At 51.0% G+C, this 15679-nt stretch overlaps 7 protein-coding genes across 7 annotated transcripts; 2 read left to right on the top strand and 5 right to left on the bottom strand.

Moving 5' to 3' along the window:
* Nucleotides 1-566: 566 nt before the first annotated feature.
* On the top strand, nt 567-1175 carry HO173_008865 (uncharacterized protein; the record flags this gene model as incomplete). Its single annotated transcript, XM_037310761.1, has 1 exon — nt 567-1175. The coding sequence occupies one exon, from the start codon at nt 567-569 to the stop codon at nt 1173-1175; it is 609 nt and encodes a 202-aa protein (XP_037162325.1).
* Nucleotides 1176-1435: 260 nt separating this feature from the next.
* On the bottom strand, nt 1436-2789 carry HO173_008864 (uncharacterized protein; the record flags this gene model as incomplete). The annotated part of the gene is made up of 2 exons (XM_037310760.1): nt 1436-2650; nt 2709-2789. 2 exons carry the CDS (start codon nt 2787-2789, stop codon nt 1436-1438), a joined length of 1296 nt encoding a protein of 431 aa, XP_037162324.1.
* Nucleotides 2790-3335: 546 nt separating this feature from the next.
* HO173_008863 (uncharacterized protein) lies at nt 3336-5439 on the bottom strand (the record flags this gene model as incomplete). Its single annotated transcript, XM_037310759.1, has 3 exons — nt 3336-4549; nt 5053-5154; nt 5349-5439. 3 exons carry the CDS (start codon nt 5437-5439, stop codon nt 3336-3338), a joined length of 1407 nt encoding a protein of 468 aa, XP_037162323.1.
* Nucleotides 5440-6953: 1514 nt separating this feature from the next.
* Nucleotides 6954-8666, bottom strand: HO173_008862 (uncharacterized protein; the record flags this gene model as incomplete). The annotated part of the gene is made up of 7 exons (XM_037310758.1): nt 6954-6983; nt 7043-7305; nt 7409-7600; nt 7676-7762; nt 7815-7977; nt 8135-8385; nt 8558-8666. 7 exons carry the CDS (start codon nt 8664-8666, stop codon nt 6954-6956), a joined length of 1095 nt encoding a protein of 364 aa, XP_037162322.1.
* A 1025-nt stretch (nt 8667-9691) lies between these two features.
* HO173_008861 (uncharacterized protein) lies at nt 9692-11707 on the bottom strand (the record flags this gene model as incomplete). Its single annotated transcript, XM_037310757.1, has 4 exons — nt 9692-10792; nt 10863-11067; nt 11119-11570; nt 11627-11707. The coding sequence occupies 4 exons, from the start codon at nt 11705-11707 to the stop codon at nt 9692-9694; spliced, it is 1839 nt and encodes a 612-aa protein (XP_037162321.1).
* Nucleotides 11708-12667: 960 nt separating this feature from the next.
* On the bottom strand, nt 12668-13540 carry HO173_008860 (uncharacterized protein; the record flags this gene model as incomplete). Its single annotated transcript, XM_037310756.1, has 2 exons — nt 12668-13197; nt 13354-13540. 2 exons carry the CDS (start codon nt 13538-13540, stop codon nt 12668-12670), a joined length of 717 nt encoding a protein of 238 aa, XP_037162320.1.
* A 729-nt stretch (nt 13541-14269) lies between these two features.
* On the top strand, nt 14270-15590 carry HO173_008859 (uncharacterized protein; the record flags this gene model as incomplete). The annotated part of the gene is made up of 2 exons (XM_037310755.1): nt 14270-14739; nt 14825-15590. The coding sequence occupies 2 exons, from the start codon at nt 14270-14272 to the stop codon at nt 15588-15590; spliced, it is 1236 nt and encodes a 411-aa protein (XP_037162319.1).
* Nucleotides 15591-15679: the final 89 nt, after the last annotated feature.

Genomic DNA, 15679 nt, shown 5'->3' with positions numbered 1-15679 from the left:
AAAGAGACAGTCTCACTGGGGTTCGAGTTGCACAAAAGTTCCCCCAGTCTTAAACCCACCAGCTGCAATAGTAACTTAATAAAGCGTTATGATTTCCGACATCCCGGTGCCCAAGCCACGCTCGATCTCGAACTGAAGCGTTACCGAACGGCACCGAGACCTTTCAAAATAAACACAAGGAGCGAATACGATGGTGGTGTTGGTAATGATCGCGAAGCTGAAGTCATGTTGACGTATCACTGCGGGAGCTAACCCGAAATGTAGGGGGCTCTGGCAGCCCTACGACCCGTCATCGACTTGGCCTCCGAAGACCTCAATTGGAGTCATTATTGACATCAAAGGAAATGGGGCGGGCCCAAATAATACATAAGAGCACCCCGTGTCGCTTTTCATCTGGACGTATCCACCACCGAACCTATTCCTAGCAACCCAAAGCCTCACCACCTTTACCCTCACCGTTGCCACACCCTCCCCAAGATTCGGATAACCCGCCACCCAACCCATCCATCCATCCATCCATCCATCCATCCATCCATCCATCCATCCATCCATCCACCCATCCACCCATGGCATCCATCCTCATCGCCGCCTCCGTCCTCTCCTACTCCGCCATCCAAAAATCCCGCGCCAAGCGCGCCTCCAGGAAACTCTCCTCCGACACGACCCGCTTCTCCTCCACGACCCGCTTCTCCGACCTCGAGCGCGACAACGCGGCCCGGATCGCCCGACTGCAAGCCGGGACGTGCTTCTGCCAGACGAGCGACTGGCGGGGCGGAGGGTGCGAGACGCACGGCTACGTGCCCGCGGCCGGGGAGCCGGGCGGGCCGCCGGGGTACGGCGAGGTCGGGGGCGCGGGGGGCGTGGGCGGGGGAGGGGGGACGGGGCGGGGTGGGACGCGGGGCTCTGGGGGTGCGGCGGCGGCGGCGGCGAAGGGGTTCGACGCGCCTCCGACGACGCGGGTGCGCGGGGAGTCGTATCCGGAGTATCGGTATAGGAGGGGTGAGGAAGATGGGGCTCTGGCTGACAGGCAGCAGGGCGCGCCGGGGCCGATGCGGGCAGAGGAGGTGAGGAGGATTAACGAGGAGAGGAGGAAGGGGATGAAGGCGGGTGGGTTTACGGGGTGGGTTTTGAGGAGGAAGGGGAAAAGTGGTAATGGGGACGCTGTCGTCAGGTGAAGGAAGGCCGGAACCCGAGATGGGGGATTTGGTCTATGCGCTAAAAGAGTCATCGGTTGATGGCGTTTTTGGTATGTGCATACGGGCGATACCAGGGGTATTCCGATTGTAAGATAAACATGATGCTTGAACAACTTGAACAGCAAGGACATGACGCTCTGGCAAAGATGGAGCGAGTGGATTGGTGATCGCATTAGAATTGTCAATTAGGGTATATAAGTCATGTCTATCATTCATGAGAAGTTCCATGTTGTATAATTTCAGGTCCTAGGTTTGCTCCCCATCGGAACGGGCGGCGGCGTCCCACTGCTTCCTGTACCGGTCCTTCTCACAGGCGGAGGTGGAGGCGGCTTCCTGAAAGCACTTTGGCTCAGCTCGTTCGCCCATGGAGAAGCTGGCATACTCCCTCCTCCAGCCGGACTCGCAGTGTTGTCCCGCATCGTTATTGGCCCATCTTCTCTTACTGGTGATGCACTCCCATTCTGGCCTGCAACCCCATTAACTCGATTCGCAACATCGTACTTCTTATTCAAAGCATTCGCCCCTTTCCAGCCCGTAGCTACCTGCTCCCCATGTCGTTCGCGGAAATTGTTGGCTGTAGCGGCGGAGCTGCGTGCGTCGGAGAGAGTGATCGAGGAAGGATCGTTCCGAAATTGGGAGGCGGTGTGGAGGGCGGCTTGTTTTTGGGCGAAGGAGGTACCTTGGGAGGCTGCCGGCGGTTGGTCAGATGGGGAGGATGTAGGAGAGGTGGTCAATCCACCGAAGCGGGATTTGAGTCCACCTATTGATGGGCTTTGAGTCATAGTTGGGCTGGATGTAGAGGGTGTATTCGAGTTGGATTCGTTACGCCATGGGTTCGAAGCCTGCGAGCTTCCCTGCCCTCCGTGTCCTCCCCGCCCCCCACCTATGCCAAGGCCAGGGACAGAGACACCAGCTTTCCCGAGGCGTCCCAAAGCTCCTTGATTGAGATATTGGTCTTGAGGAGGAGGAGGAGGTTGTTGCGTAGCGGAGCTGTAGTCTGGCGGAGGTGAAGGTGCGTTTGTTGTAGGATGCGAGTTCTGTCTTGGTGGTAGTCGTGGAGGCAGCGAGGGTTTTGGCTTTGCAGTCGGACTAGCTGTAGCGGATGGTTCCCCATTCTCAAGTCGCCGTACCGGAGGCTTGGGGAGACTTGCAGTGGACAAGCCTGTTGTGTTTGCTCGATATGGGACTGGCGGCGGAGCAGGCTTTTGAACAGCTTGCGCAGATCTTTGCTCTTCTGCCTCCATCGCTCGTATCTCTTCTGCGGGCAATGGTGCTCCTATTCCTCTTCGGTCAGGCGTGGCAGCATCAGGGACTGCTGCCCCACCATGGAAATTGACATTCTTAGGAGGTGGACCGAACGCGTCGGGATCCTTCAGGGATGCGAGAGGGCGAGAGGTGTGATCTGTTGCTTTGAGGCTACTGTTTTGTTCTTTGCCGTGACCTACCCATCCCGCCTATCCATTTATTGTCAGCGTTCTCCAGGAGCCGAACCGAGAAAGTGGAACAGCATACCACTTGATTGATATGCTTGTGTTCCGACCGTACTGAACTTGGATGCCAACCTCCCTTGGCCACATTCTTCACTCGGTCCATAGCCAATGCGTGAGATGGAATTCAAACCAAATCGTTCCTGCCAGGACTTTATCCTAGACTTTGGGTCGATCTGTTTTCGTTAGTTGGTGGTAGTATGCTCAATAATCTAAAAGGAGGTTCCTCATGTCGAAAGGTTGGATTTTATGATACGTCTCAAGTCAACAGTCGATTATAGACGTGGTAGGTTGCTCGTCATGAGCGAATGATCGATTATGTAATACAGACACCTTATCGCTATTGGCTGGCCGCTACACAATGTAAGTCTCATGAGAAAAGGGCTCGGGGCATTGCGTGAAATTTGATTATTTTGATTCTTCAAACATTAAAGTGACAATATATTACACGCTCAGATGCTGCAATGGATATCATGAAAGCTCAAAAATTCCGCCATGCTGCGTACTTATTTTTGGAGTCCGTAACCCCCCTTTGAGATTCAATCTCAAGCCCTGAGAAAATGTCTTAGGAGCCTTCGCTGACTAGACATATTACAAGGCTCGAGATAAACCCTCGAATAGGCAAAACTGACTCCGGATTTGATATACAGGTTCATAGAACTTGGTGGGGATGTATCGTGGAGCTCTCGTCGCTGTCAATAGGTGAGATAACCGACGATCCATTAGACTCCCTCATCCTCCTCCATGGCTCCGGCTCGTCTGATAGCCCGGAAACATCTGAGATCCTCTCAGGCGCTGTGTATGAGAATGGACGACTTAAATTAGAGCCATTATGCATGGACAGAGTAGGCGAGGGTGACCGCGTATGAACGCGACCATAGGCATCCGGTAGCTGCAGGATTTCGCTCGATGCGCGGGGTGTATACCTTGGTTGTTGAACATCAAGAGCGCCGTTGGTGATAGCGACGGCAGGCAGCGTTGGGGCCATTGTCGGCTGCATAGTGGGTCCATGGGGACGGTCCGCATGTTGAAGCGTTCCTATCCGCTCCAAAGGAGCAAAACGTGATGCCGATTTGGGCGACGCAGTATCAATGACATAAGGCGGTGGTGGGTCGAAAATACTCGTCCTTGTCTGGCGTCGCTCTGAGCGCTCTGAGTCTCCCGTTCGAGGGCGATCAGACTCTCCCCGTGAAGTACGAGGCTGAGATGTAACGACGGATGGTTGAGAACGGCGCAGTTGAAGCGCTCGTGCAATGCTAAACCTAGGATTGGGCGTCATCCATCCCATGCCCGGCGTCGATGGAGGCGATAGCTCGAAGTTGAACAGGCCAAGTGAGTTACGCGTTTCTGGTGTTGAGGCATCTGCTACGCTCCTTCTGGGTGTCCGTTCAGGGCGGGCTGGTTTGGGACCTTTTGGCTGCGGTGGTTTCTGGATACTCGAATGCTTCTGGAGCATGGCCTCATTTGAACTTCGGTGACTGGCTCTTTTCTCTGCCGCAATTCGATTTTTACGGTCGAGATACCATAGAACAAGGATCGGAATTAGTATGGCCAGAAGTGCGATCGGAATAACTATGGCCGCGATGTCGCCATGACTCAGTCCACTTCCACCCTTAGACGCAGCTGCGCTCTGGGTTGGTGCCGCAGCTGTGGAGCTTTGACTGCTCGTAGCAGCAGTTGATGAGGGAGTACTGAGCGTGGTGGATGATTTTGTGGCGAAAGCCGGTGCATCTGTCACGAAGGCTGTGGGCACTGTACTCTGTCCAGGTGCAGCGATCTCTCCCGGTACCGATAAGTTGGCATCATCTGCCGGGACCTGATCGATGCCAATGGACATTTGAGCGGCTCGATATTTGATCGCCATTGCTGTAGAGGTTAAGAGAGGTCAAGTGCCGGCGCAAGCTGTAACAGGGTCATGAATGACAATGTAGGCGTAGAGGTAGGTATCCAGTGATGAGCTTATATGGCTTATGAGTTTAATGAGGAAAGGGTCTCTTTCTTGATAGACTCAATTGACAAGAATAGCCATGAAGCGCAGACAAGTGGTTGAGAAGGCTGTATGTATTACTTCATATGGGAAAGCATTCATGATACAGTCATGAAACACGGGCAGCGAAGCCTTGGAGAGCAATGCGTGGGAGAGGTTCTCATGTGAGTATTGATCAAGAGCCGCTGTGCATATGAGAGAAGTGGTCCAATTTCACATGGCGCATGGCGCAGCAGGGTATTTGTTCGTTGCCCGTTGGTGATCCAATAAATAATTGTGCATCTGAGCCTCGAAATATTTACGGCATGCCGCCAGACATGGGGGATCAATCCTAGGTAAGCCATCCAGCCATATGTGGTTGGAACAAGTCTGAAACACTCACCAATCGCTGGGTCGTCAAAGGTTGACGGTGTTGGAGCTTCGAGATGCAAAGCACGGCCAACATTGTGGGCCCGCTTATGAAGGAGACGGGGGGGATCATTACCTTAGGGTCGTATTTTAGCGTACGTTGTACCCGAGCATTAAGCATTTAGCAACAACCATCACGCGGACCAATGATGTTAGGAGCTTCTGAGAATGTCAAACTCCAACCTCTTGTCTTTTCGTGTTGGTAAGATGCCTTGCTGCTTCCTTTTTTTTTGAATTCCTACTTTAATAAAAGCTTCGAGAAGAACCCACGAAAGAGGTACTTGGTCGCTTGAAGCTTCTCGTGGGTGAAACCGCTTTCATCACTGTTCAGAGCTTCAGGAGGCATATTCATCCCATTCATCGGCTACGCCATCTCAGCCGTCATGATGGATTGGGGGCCACCGTGGCCATGTAACCCGCGGTTCCAGGGGCCCGCCGGCTATGCATATCTCTACCGTACTTCGAGCTTTCTTTCCGTAGGTAGTTGTATTTTCCACACTCACCGAATCAAGTCACGTCATGATGAGCATCATAGCACAAAGAGAGGATAATCGAACTACAATTGAATTTCTGTCCGCTTCCAGCAAGTACTAGTACCGGGAGCTGTGATGACCGAGGATCAGAGTGGTCGCGTGACCTTCGCCATCACCGATTAACGTCCAACTCCAACAATCTGTCAACATGCTTTCTGCCAACAGCATTTCCGGGCCCCCGCGCGTTGAGAGAAACTCGCTGGAGCGGACGAGGTATCGTATGGGAACACGCTAATTGTACCGTTCCCATACATTATATAATTACCAGAGAAACCCAACCCATTCCTTCTCTGATGACTTCGCGTACACCACGTTCTCGGAAGTATTGTAGGAAAAACTAGGCAAATCAGTCGATGGCACTGTCGAAATATAGCGATAGATGGATGCCATCCGGACGCATTGCGAATTGCGTGTGCCTTCGTTGCCCCACTCGAGCTTGGACACACCTCTCTTTCCATGTCCACAGTCATCTCATCCTCTTCACTCATATCCGACAAGTCCTCGTCCTCGCTTTCGACCACGGCCACATCTTCTTCTACTGACTCCGATCCACAAATCTGGCAATATCCTCCCTCTCCGGAACAACCGTCTCATGCACACGCCTCACCACAATCAAGGCATTTGCCATCCAAGTGGTAACCCATTGGGCCACCATTTGTGCACGCTCGGGCATTTTTCGTCTGTGAGTTCACTGTTGCACACAGTGCAGCGCCAAGTATGGGGAATTTTATCGGAGTAATGATAGGCATGGCGGTCTGACTGCTTCTCTCGCATGTGATCACCAAATTCGGCATCACAGCGTGATCGGGGTCAAGTCGAACCATACATATCTACTTCTCATCAGATAACCACACCTTGGCGCTGCTTAGCTATAATCTTTAATGACCAGGGTCACTGATGCAGAGCTACGTATATGGCTTGATTGAAAAAGTGGCCTTTCGAGCATTGCTTAGGGGTAACGCCAACCTCATATTCTTAATGAGATAATTACGCTACGTCGTACCCTGTTGAACTATGTCCCAGCGCCGGATGCGAGGTTTTTTGTATTTGTACGCCCATGCAGTGGTTTTCTCCGATGGACTGTAGTTGTAGCACGAGCACCGACTCCGAGAGTTTGTTCTGCACTATTGAAATATGCTTGCAATATCTTGAGACTACATTGAAGAATATGAACAAGGTGTTGAGTAGAACCTCTGCCACTACTTTCAAGTGCTCATCATTCTTTCCCGCAGCAGATAGAGCCTGGTACGGATTAGATTTTTTTACTTTGATTCTGATTTTCTAGCTATCGATTTCGTAGGCAACAATTAGCAAGCAGGGTTTCAGACTTTAGGGCAGCAGATCATGGCTGATTCTCATAGCCCCTCACTTCCTACAAACAAATCGATCAGTCATGTCACCTCTGCTCTCACGCCCCCAAGTTAAACTCACATAATCACTCCTCACACCAATAGCTCCGTGTGGTACGTAAATTCCATCACCGTAGCCACCATCGGGTTCCCCATCAATCGGCTTTGACATGACTTGCGGTGCTGCCTTAGCACCGTTACCAGTATCAGCACTGCCAAGTCGTATGGCAGTATGACGTAAGTCTCGTGACAAGTTCTTGCCGTTGACTGGGGAGTTGTAGCGCTGGGAGGATCCACGGCCCTTGAAGAGCGACTTGAATGGGGGAAGGCATCCTACTATCACAGCTGATGCGGAGAAGAAGAAATCAAAGATCAGCATCAGACACATTCTCACGCAGCATTGAGTCAAGCGAATTACGACTGGGTTTGGAGAGACTTCTGTACTTACAAACTGTGGACTCAATGATTCCCCAAAGGGCCAAAAGGACGCCGTCCGCGAAAGCCTTTCTTGAGATCTGTACCGCGCGGGCGATAGCCACCAAGATGATGATGATACCGATAGAAAAGACGGCTGCGAGACCTAATTTCTGCTTCGGTGCAAGCCTAACGGTGTACAAAAGGTTCAGCGGAAGAGAAATGACTAGCGCATGGTTAGTGATGAGCATTTTGCCATTTCCCTGAGGAATTCGGCCGTGAGCGTGAACGATGCACTTACTCATGATATCAGTGAGAACGTCTACCGTGGTGCTGTAGGCTATGGAGATGGTGGAGCCTTCGACATCAATTGGCTTGTAGCATTGACCTGGTCGATGATATCAGTAACCTCTTTAGTCGCCGTGGGGAGACCTCCGTACCGAATGTGAAGTAGAGAGAGGCCGGGTGACATGTCATTGCGCTCGCAATCCAGCACCCAACGTACGAGGCGAAGGCAAAACCCGCGACCATCATCCACCACTTCCTGTACCTCGGTAGCCCATCAAACATTTTCCAATAGAAAGCTAAGAAGCTCGCCTTCACCTGTACATTTCGGTATCAGCATGGCATCTTTGAGACAAAGCACCGAGGTCATAAGACAGGTTGGGGGTTTGAAACCCGCTCACTGCCCGCGAGGCATGTCTCGTGACTCAAGACAAAGGGTTCAACAAGGAGAGTTTGCTCCGAAATGTGCACTCACACTCCAGAGTATTGACCAGAAGAGGCCAATGATCGTGAACTCATAGCGCAGGTATGAGTTACCATCCTTCAAAAATCCTTCGCCAGTGGGCTCCAATCCTGCTCTCACCCGTACAAGGTGGTAGATATAAGGGGTCTGAACCGTTTGAAGAAGAGCATTGATGCAAAGGATGAGATAAGCTAGATAGATCCAATAGTCATCACGCCCAAGGCGCTCGGCCTTGACTATACGGATCAAAGTACGAGCGACGACTACAACAATTTTGGGATCAGTATCGGGAATCAGTATCGCTTCTTCAAGTCAAATTCTCGAGCATCGAGACGACTCGAATGGGTATCAAGAGCCTTAAGCCCCGAGATTATATCTTGTAATTCACAAAAAGTGCTCCGGAATAGGAAAGAGTCGCTCTGAACGTGTACGTACCGAAAGCGCCTGCGAGGACGACGCTGGACCAGGCGATTGCGATCAGTCCGCCTGGTGGGAGATGTGCTGCCGTACCTAGGGGAGACGGAGGGCCTGTGGTGGACGACATAAGTGGATCCGGCTCTTCTGTATTGGCTGTTAGGGGCAGGGTAGTCGACGTCAGAAGATGCACACGTGGATGAGGAGTGACGAGAAGAGGGTCTGCGGGTGCAGAAGAAGCAGAGCATCAAATTGACTGGTGTTGTAGGATCGGCAAGGCGTGTAAGTTTTCAAGGAAAGTGAAGACTGTTTGCAAATGACAACACAGGGATCTAACAGGTATTGATGCGGGTGTTAAGGTCGACGTTCCCCTTCCGTCACTGCTCCGCAGAAGCTCGCACCCTAAAAACCATTGCTCTTTCCGTGTTGACGACTTAACGAGGTCAACTGTGAATATCTACCGGGAAAGTACGGTGTAGACAGAAACACCAAGAAAAGACAACTCGGCCAATGATTGGAATAGAACTAGATATTGAAAGATGCAAATCGTGCCGCCATGTCTTGGGCTCTGAAGAGAGCTTGAACCCTAAAGCATCGATCCATCGCTGGCTGTTATCCTGGGTCCCAGAAACTCGCGCGACGCTTTCTGCAACCCGCAGTGCAAATGGAACTGTAATTGCTGCGAGCGAGAGCCTCATTCTGCAGTCGGGACAGCATATCACTGCACCAACCACCTTGTCTCTGCTCTCGGCGCTCCACCGAGCATCTCCGTTGCAAAACTTCTCCTTTATCCCAGAAAAGTCTTTCAGTCACTAAAGGCGAGAGGCATTACTTGTCCATTGTACTGGGACCACCAAATGCTCGATGATGATGACGACGATGAGAGGGAACGAAGAAAGGCCTTACTTTACTGTCATCGGAGAATTTTAAGCGCTGGCTTTCGGCTCGTCAAGCTTAGACCGTTGGGCGATCCTGCTACAGCAGCCGAAGTCGGTAGGCGACAAGGGAGGGTCGGCCGCCGAACTACTGGCGTTTTACGATGGGAAGAAGATTTGTATGTTCTGCCCATGTCTCTCTCAATTAAGATTGGCCACTCGGCCATGCCTTCGTTGCCCCATTATCCAAGCTAATTAAGTCCAAAGGCCCCATTCTTCATCACAAACAGATCTGCCCACTAGGCTTCACTTTGAAAAGCTCACTACCAATACATGTCGGACAATAAAACACGCTCCGCGGATCATACTTCCTCTTGATTTCAGAAAGTTTCGCTCCATGCTCTCCATAAAAGTCCTGCAAGTAGTCCGGGTCAAAGCGATCAGCCTCGTTCATGTAGCACCCTGTGTTGGGCGCAAGGTCTTTCATCGCCTGGGTCTTGTTGTAAGTGATATCGTCATAGACCGCTTGGATTGTCGCATTCGATGAGCCTGGAGCCCAGCCTCTTGCGACTATGTTATGCACGTAAGTTTGGCGCCAGGCGGGATTGACGCCTGAGTAAGGATCGCTAGCATCTGTGAAAACTTGGCCGCCTCCCACAAACACAATGTTGTTAGATGTCGCTTGCTCGGGCGTTCCGGCAATGGTTTGAAGCATGGCTTTCAGTGCGGTCGCGTTGCCGGTCAGAGCTTTTTGGTCGAGAAAGCGAGAGCCTAAAGCTGCAGTTTGTCCAACTGGAGTCACGATACCAGAAAGTGCGTCATAGTAGGCGACATAAGTTGGAAAGGAGAGGTATCTGGTCGTCATATACAGACTGGTGTTGTTGTATTTTTGTAACTGCGCTGCTGTTGAAGCGAAGAGCTCTTCTGCCTCCGCGACTGTTTTCCCAAACACAGCGATGGTGTGGATGAAGCCGGTAGAATAGTTGCCGATTAACGGACTTGGAGAGTATATTGACCAGGAGCCGTAGCCAGAGAAGCCGCTGTCAGACAATCTTGGGTAGTTTTGGTGGACGATGGCTAAAGCATCCATGAATGCCGAGGAGTCATTCGCAGTCAAAGGGGCAAAGCCAAATATCTGAGCAGCGACTTTCCTTGTAGGGTAAGCTTTGATAACCGTCGAGACTACAATTCCATAGCTGCTGGGGCCCCCACCACGAATGGCAAAGAAGATTTCCGAGTTTTCGCAAGGGTTTGCCGTCACTACTTTGCCAGATGCTAGCACAACTTGTGCTTCGAGCACTTGATCCGCTCCGAGACCAAAGTCATGGGTTGCGGGACTGTGCCCTCCGCCTTGCATCCAGCCACCGAGACAGCCGACACTCTGCGACTCCATCAGGTCCCGAATGTCACATGAGATAGAAGCCGGCAGAAAGAAGCCAGGGCTAACATACCGGTGTGCCACCGCCGACAACGATCACGTTCCTGCTCGCCGCTTCACTATATACATCTTCCCAAGTATAACCCCCTCCAATCACGAAAGCACTTCCTTTCCAACTCGATTTGGAACAGGCACCGGATTGCTGATAAGTTTCTTGAAATTTGATGCCTGTCCTTAGATATCGTATCCAGACCTGTAAGCTACCATAGCCTGTCGACCTGTAAAGCATCAGAAAGCATTCAGAGAAGGATGCACGCAAGGTAGTTCACCTTCGCAATAGGTCATGCCCCGTATTTCGTACCACAAGTCTTATGTTCTTTTGCCGTGCGAAATTGATTCCTGCGGTTACATCTGCAATCTCCGTGGCATTGACCGTGTACCTTGGCTGGTCCCCAATAGAGCATGATCCAACATGTGTCACCGATGTGAGATTGCCATCCGGACATGTGTCCGTTGGCCGATCCGCAATTGTACACGACGAACCAGCGGTTGCGTTGATGGGCGGGCATGAGCCCGTAGGATAGGACAGTGCGATGGGATTTTCGGCTACGAAAGTCTGTTCTGTTAGCTCGGCGTCAACTGCAGCACATGCTTCGGCGTTGAATGCTGGGCCAGGGTAGCATGGCAAAGCGGGTGGGACATCAGCGATGAGTTTTCCAGAGAGAGACTGGTTGAATGTGTTCCATTGAGATGTTGACGGCCAGCAGTTGTCCTCAGGAGCCTACTTGGTATCAGTCAGGTCAGATCTTTCATTTTCATGCGAAGCTGCTATCTTACACATTTGCAACCCCAGGTATGGACTTGGATGAAGAGAGACGTGGAAGCAAAGAGCCACCTGAGGAGCGATACATGGAACATGATGGTAGCACCGACTCGTTGATCTTGGAGATCGATTTACATTGGAAAGGACAAAAGAGATATGCAGCCCAAGGTATTCCGGGGACGTGCATTCCAACGCCCTCGCATGGTGAGCACGAGGCAACGAGGAATCTCTTTTGGCGGAATGGAAAAGTTCGTTCCAGACATTCTTGAAGCCATTGCTTGTTGATGATCTGCTTAATAGCGTCGGGTAGCTCTTTTAAACTTCCCTGCAAAAAGATTGAAAGATTTTCGCATTTTCAGATACGATATCGAGTTTAGCGCGGACATACGTGGCAGCAGGAAACATCAAGCGACCTTTCTGTGGCGTTCGCTTTTCGCAATGTCTCGGCCCTAGCAATCGCCAGCAAAGTGAGCTATCACAATGTAAAATGCAGAAACCCGTGACAATGCGTCCAACCCTTGTCGCATGCAGTAAGAGAACGGAGAATAAGATAGTAAGCCGCGGTTGTATATGTCACTTGCCCCTCATGACGTTCGGCTGCTGAGTTCTTCGGCCGTACATACCCATAATCGTGCATAACCATATTCGACCCCAGGTCACGCTCGAAAGAATTCTTCGCTGCCGAGTTAAGACCTGCCTCATCCGGAAAGTTGTAGTAGTCTCGAGTGTCTACAGAGTACAGCCAGCTCCGAACAGCATCTGGATTTGGGTGTTATTGGTTACTGCTGGTCTGCATTGATAGACGAGGTACGGCAAGCGGCCGTACTCGTTGGTCATGCTCTTTCGATCGACGAATACCCTTGCTGCCGGATCACTAGTGGTGTCGGAAGACTTTTGTCAGCTGACGTGATGCGATCCGGCTCCTACCGGATATCCTTGTTTCGAGACTAACGCTTTGATCTTGAAATCCTGTCACTTTCGAAGCTTTGGTGTCGATCTCATAGCGCTGATAAAGAGACGAGGGTGAGATATGGATGCCAGCTCGTCTTACCCGTTCATATGGGGAACCCATGACTCGAGCTGGCAGTTTGGCTTCGTTGGTTCAAAGAGAGGAGGTACGCAAGATTTTGGTTGTGAAGACCGAAAGCTTCCAGCATCATACGATACTGGGCCCTCTCTTCAATTGGATACAAGCCTGAATTGATGAACTCTTTGAGGTCTTCCTCACTCGACCATACGTGCTGTCTATGCTTGCCAAGATTCAAAGCGACTGGTACGGAATTGATGTCGAGTCCTTGACTTCCATATAACAAGTCCTTTTCGAATGGAGAGTTATCAAGCTGCAATAGTCCCAGCTCAGCGACTTCGACCATGAATAGCATTCTCATTCTTTGGGCGTGTCCAGTCTCCCGACTAGCAGGCTCTATCTCAGTACCAGACATGGTGACCACACTTGCAAGGCGTAGACCTGTCTGCTCAAAGATTATCCGGGCCAAGGCATGTAGCATTGTCGGATCAGAAGGTCTAGGTGAGCCGCTAGGTATTTGCCAGAAGTCCGAGAAAGCGTTCGGGTCCGTGCCTCCCGCTGTTGGAGAATTCGACATCAGTATTCCCTCTTTGAGCAGAAAATTCGAGGCTGCAGACATGTCTCAGGAAGAAAGATACGCTTCTGGCTCTCCGAAATTGTCTTGCGATTGAATTCCGGTACTGATCAGGGGAAAGGCACGCCGAAAGCACCTACCTCTCTGCAAAAGCAATAATCGCGGTGTTCGCGGCGGTAGGGTGAATAGGAGTGCCCCCAGAGTGACATTGTTGTAAGGAGGAGCTGCATTGAAATAGGAGGCAATGGGATTGGAGAGGAAGGTCAGAGTCGGAGGGAGATCAGTGCTAATTGGCGAAGGCACCAGAGGAGCGGTGTATGGAGACATTATAGATTTAAGATGCGATACAGCTAGAGACTGTGACATGAAGAGACCTGCAGAGTAAGGTGCAGGCACAGACATGCATGACGGTTCCATGACCACAGCAGGAGAAAATTGCCGATGCTCGTAACCCTAACCCTGAGTGTTTGCCTCCAACCAAAGATCGCATCAGGATTTCTATCTTATATTAAAGCGTTCGGCAGCTCTTGATATGGTTGAATTCCAATGAGATCACTATGTATGTCGTAGGCTTCTGTTTCAAATCTGCGCAAAGAAGACGCTAGGCACGGCCGGTCATGACCGTGCCACCCGCAGAACTTGCCTCTAGGCTCTCTGCGAGAAAAGGTGGCAGCTGTAAACGTAGTCTACGAGTCCCTTGAATCTCGACAGTAACAGCAAAGAAAGCAAGTTTCTCGTCGTGGAAACCATTTGCTGTAGCTGCTTCTGCCCACATCGATCGCCAATCACTTCTTATGACATAAATTGACCAAATTCAGACGATGCCAATATTGATGACTGCCATTTCTTCTGACGGCTAGCCTACCCCTAGTCAGGACTCCGTACTAAGAAGCTCAATCTTTCTGTTTCGTACTGACGCTTCGTGTATCAAGTGTGTCGCGAGTGTCTTGACTGCATAGGTCAACGTACTTCATGCTGGAACGCTCAGATATATAGGTACCATGCCGCGATCTCTGCTGGGTCCTCAATTTGGGAGAGAAGCTTTCTCTTCATATTATGGTTGCCCCGGTGAGGAAGAAAGGGAGATGGCTTGTCCTCGTCTCTTTCCTCTCAACTCTTTATTTATTGAGCCGCAAGTCTACGCCGCCAGAACGGCATCTGTTGTCGCACTCTCTCTTGACGTCTGCACAATGGCACGAGTCTGACGTTGAAAACGCCGTTGGTTCCAAGACCGGCGAAGTCGAAGTACACATACCTGACAACATGATGCAGAATTGGGAGAAGGGTTCTCGAATCCGGCAGGCAAGCATAATGATTGGAGACCAACACATGCCGATATTTGAGCCCTGCATGGAGACTCGCCTTGATCACGGTCGTAGGTGGGGGTACCCAACCCACATCTTAAAGCATGACCTCAGCGGGAAGGCAGGCTGGATCAGGCTCGTGCTTGAAAAATCGCTTCATGTCCTGTCCTTATTGGTGTCGGAAATGACAAAAGTATCTCATGAACGAGCGGATTGGATTGTGTGAGTGTTGACCCATCTGTAACTCGTCACCCTAGAGGTACAAAGTTTCCAAGAAATCCGCCTGTTCTAAACCCTCTTTTCATAGCTGGTTCGACGCGGACACTATCATCATCAACAACAACATCCCATGGACGATGTTCCTGCCACGGGAAGATTCTTTTCCTGACATCCACTTCATCGCTGGCAGAGACTGGAACGGCCTCAATTATGGAGTCTTCTTCGTGCGGGTAAGCGAATGGAGCATCAAATTTCTTACACAAGTCGCCACGTTTCCGCAGTCGAGGCCAGATGTTGACACATCTGAAGACATCGACATAGACGCAATGTGGTGGGTCCTTGATCAACCGGAGAATCAAGACCATGTAGCCTACCAACCGCGGAGTTGGTACAACGGGTATGACCTAGGAGATCAAGGGATATCTGAAATTTACGAGGGCGATATGCAGGTACATCTCGTTGGCGTGGACAGCGAACCACGGAAAGAAGCCGCAGTACATTGGTGGCTTTCCAAGATCGAAAAGTCGCCACAAACGATGCATATGCCACTCGCAGCTTCAGGATATCCAGAGAAAGTTCAGATGTTCTGGGAGGTTCTGAAAACAGCGAAGGAGCTGTTGCAGCAATCCCAAAAAAGGGCGTACAAATTGAGACTGAGTTCTAATGAGGTGAAAGTTGCGGAGGAGGAGCTGCAGAATTTCATTCGCTTTGCCGCGTTTGACATAGAGGGGATGATAAACGCTATGGTCACGCTGCAAAGGGCCTACGACGATACCGAAATCCAGATTGCGGAGGACCATCAAACTTCGATGGCCGCGGCTATTGCCCTCAGTGATGCACACCTGACTTCTTGATTTCCTTGTCACTATATCGAAAAAAACCCATCAGAGTCAGACATCCCCCTGGCAATTTCATGCAAGTGAAAAGCTACTTTGCGTATCCA

Source organism: Letharia columbiana (genome assembly GCF_014066305.1).
Source record: "Letharia columbiana isolate WasteWater2 chromosome Unknown Sc0000035_s1, whole genome shotgun sequence".
In the NCBI taxonomy this organism is placed as follows: domain Eukaryota; kingdom Fungi; phylum Ascomycota; class Lecanoromycetes; order Lecanorales; family Parmeliaceae; genus Letharia; species Letharia columbiana.
This window is presented reverse-complemented; position numbering and strand designations above follow the sequence as displayed.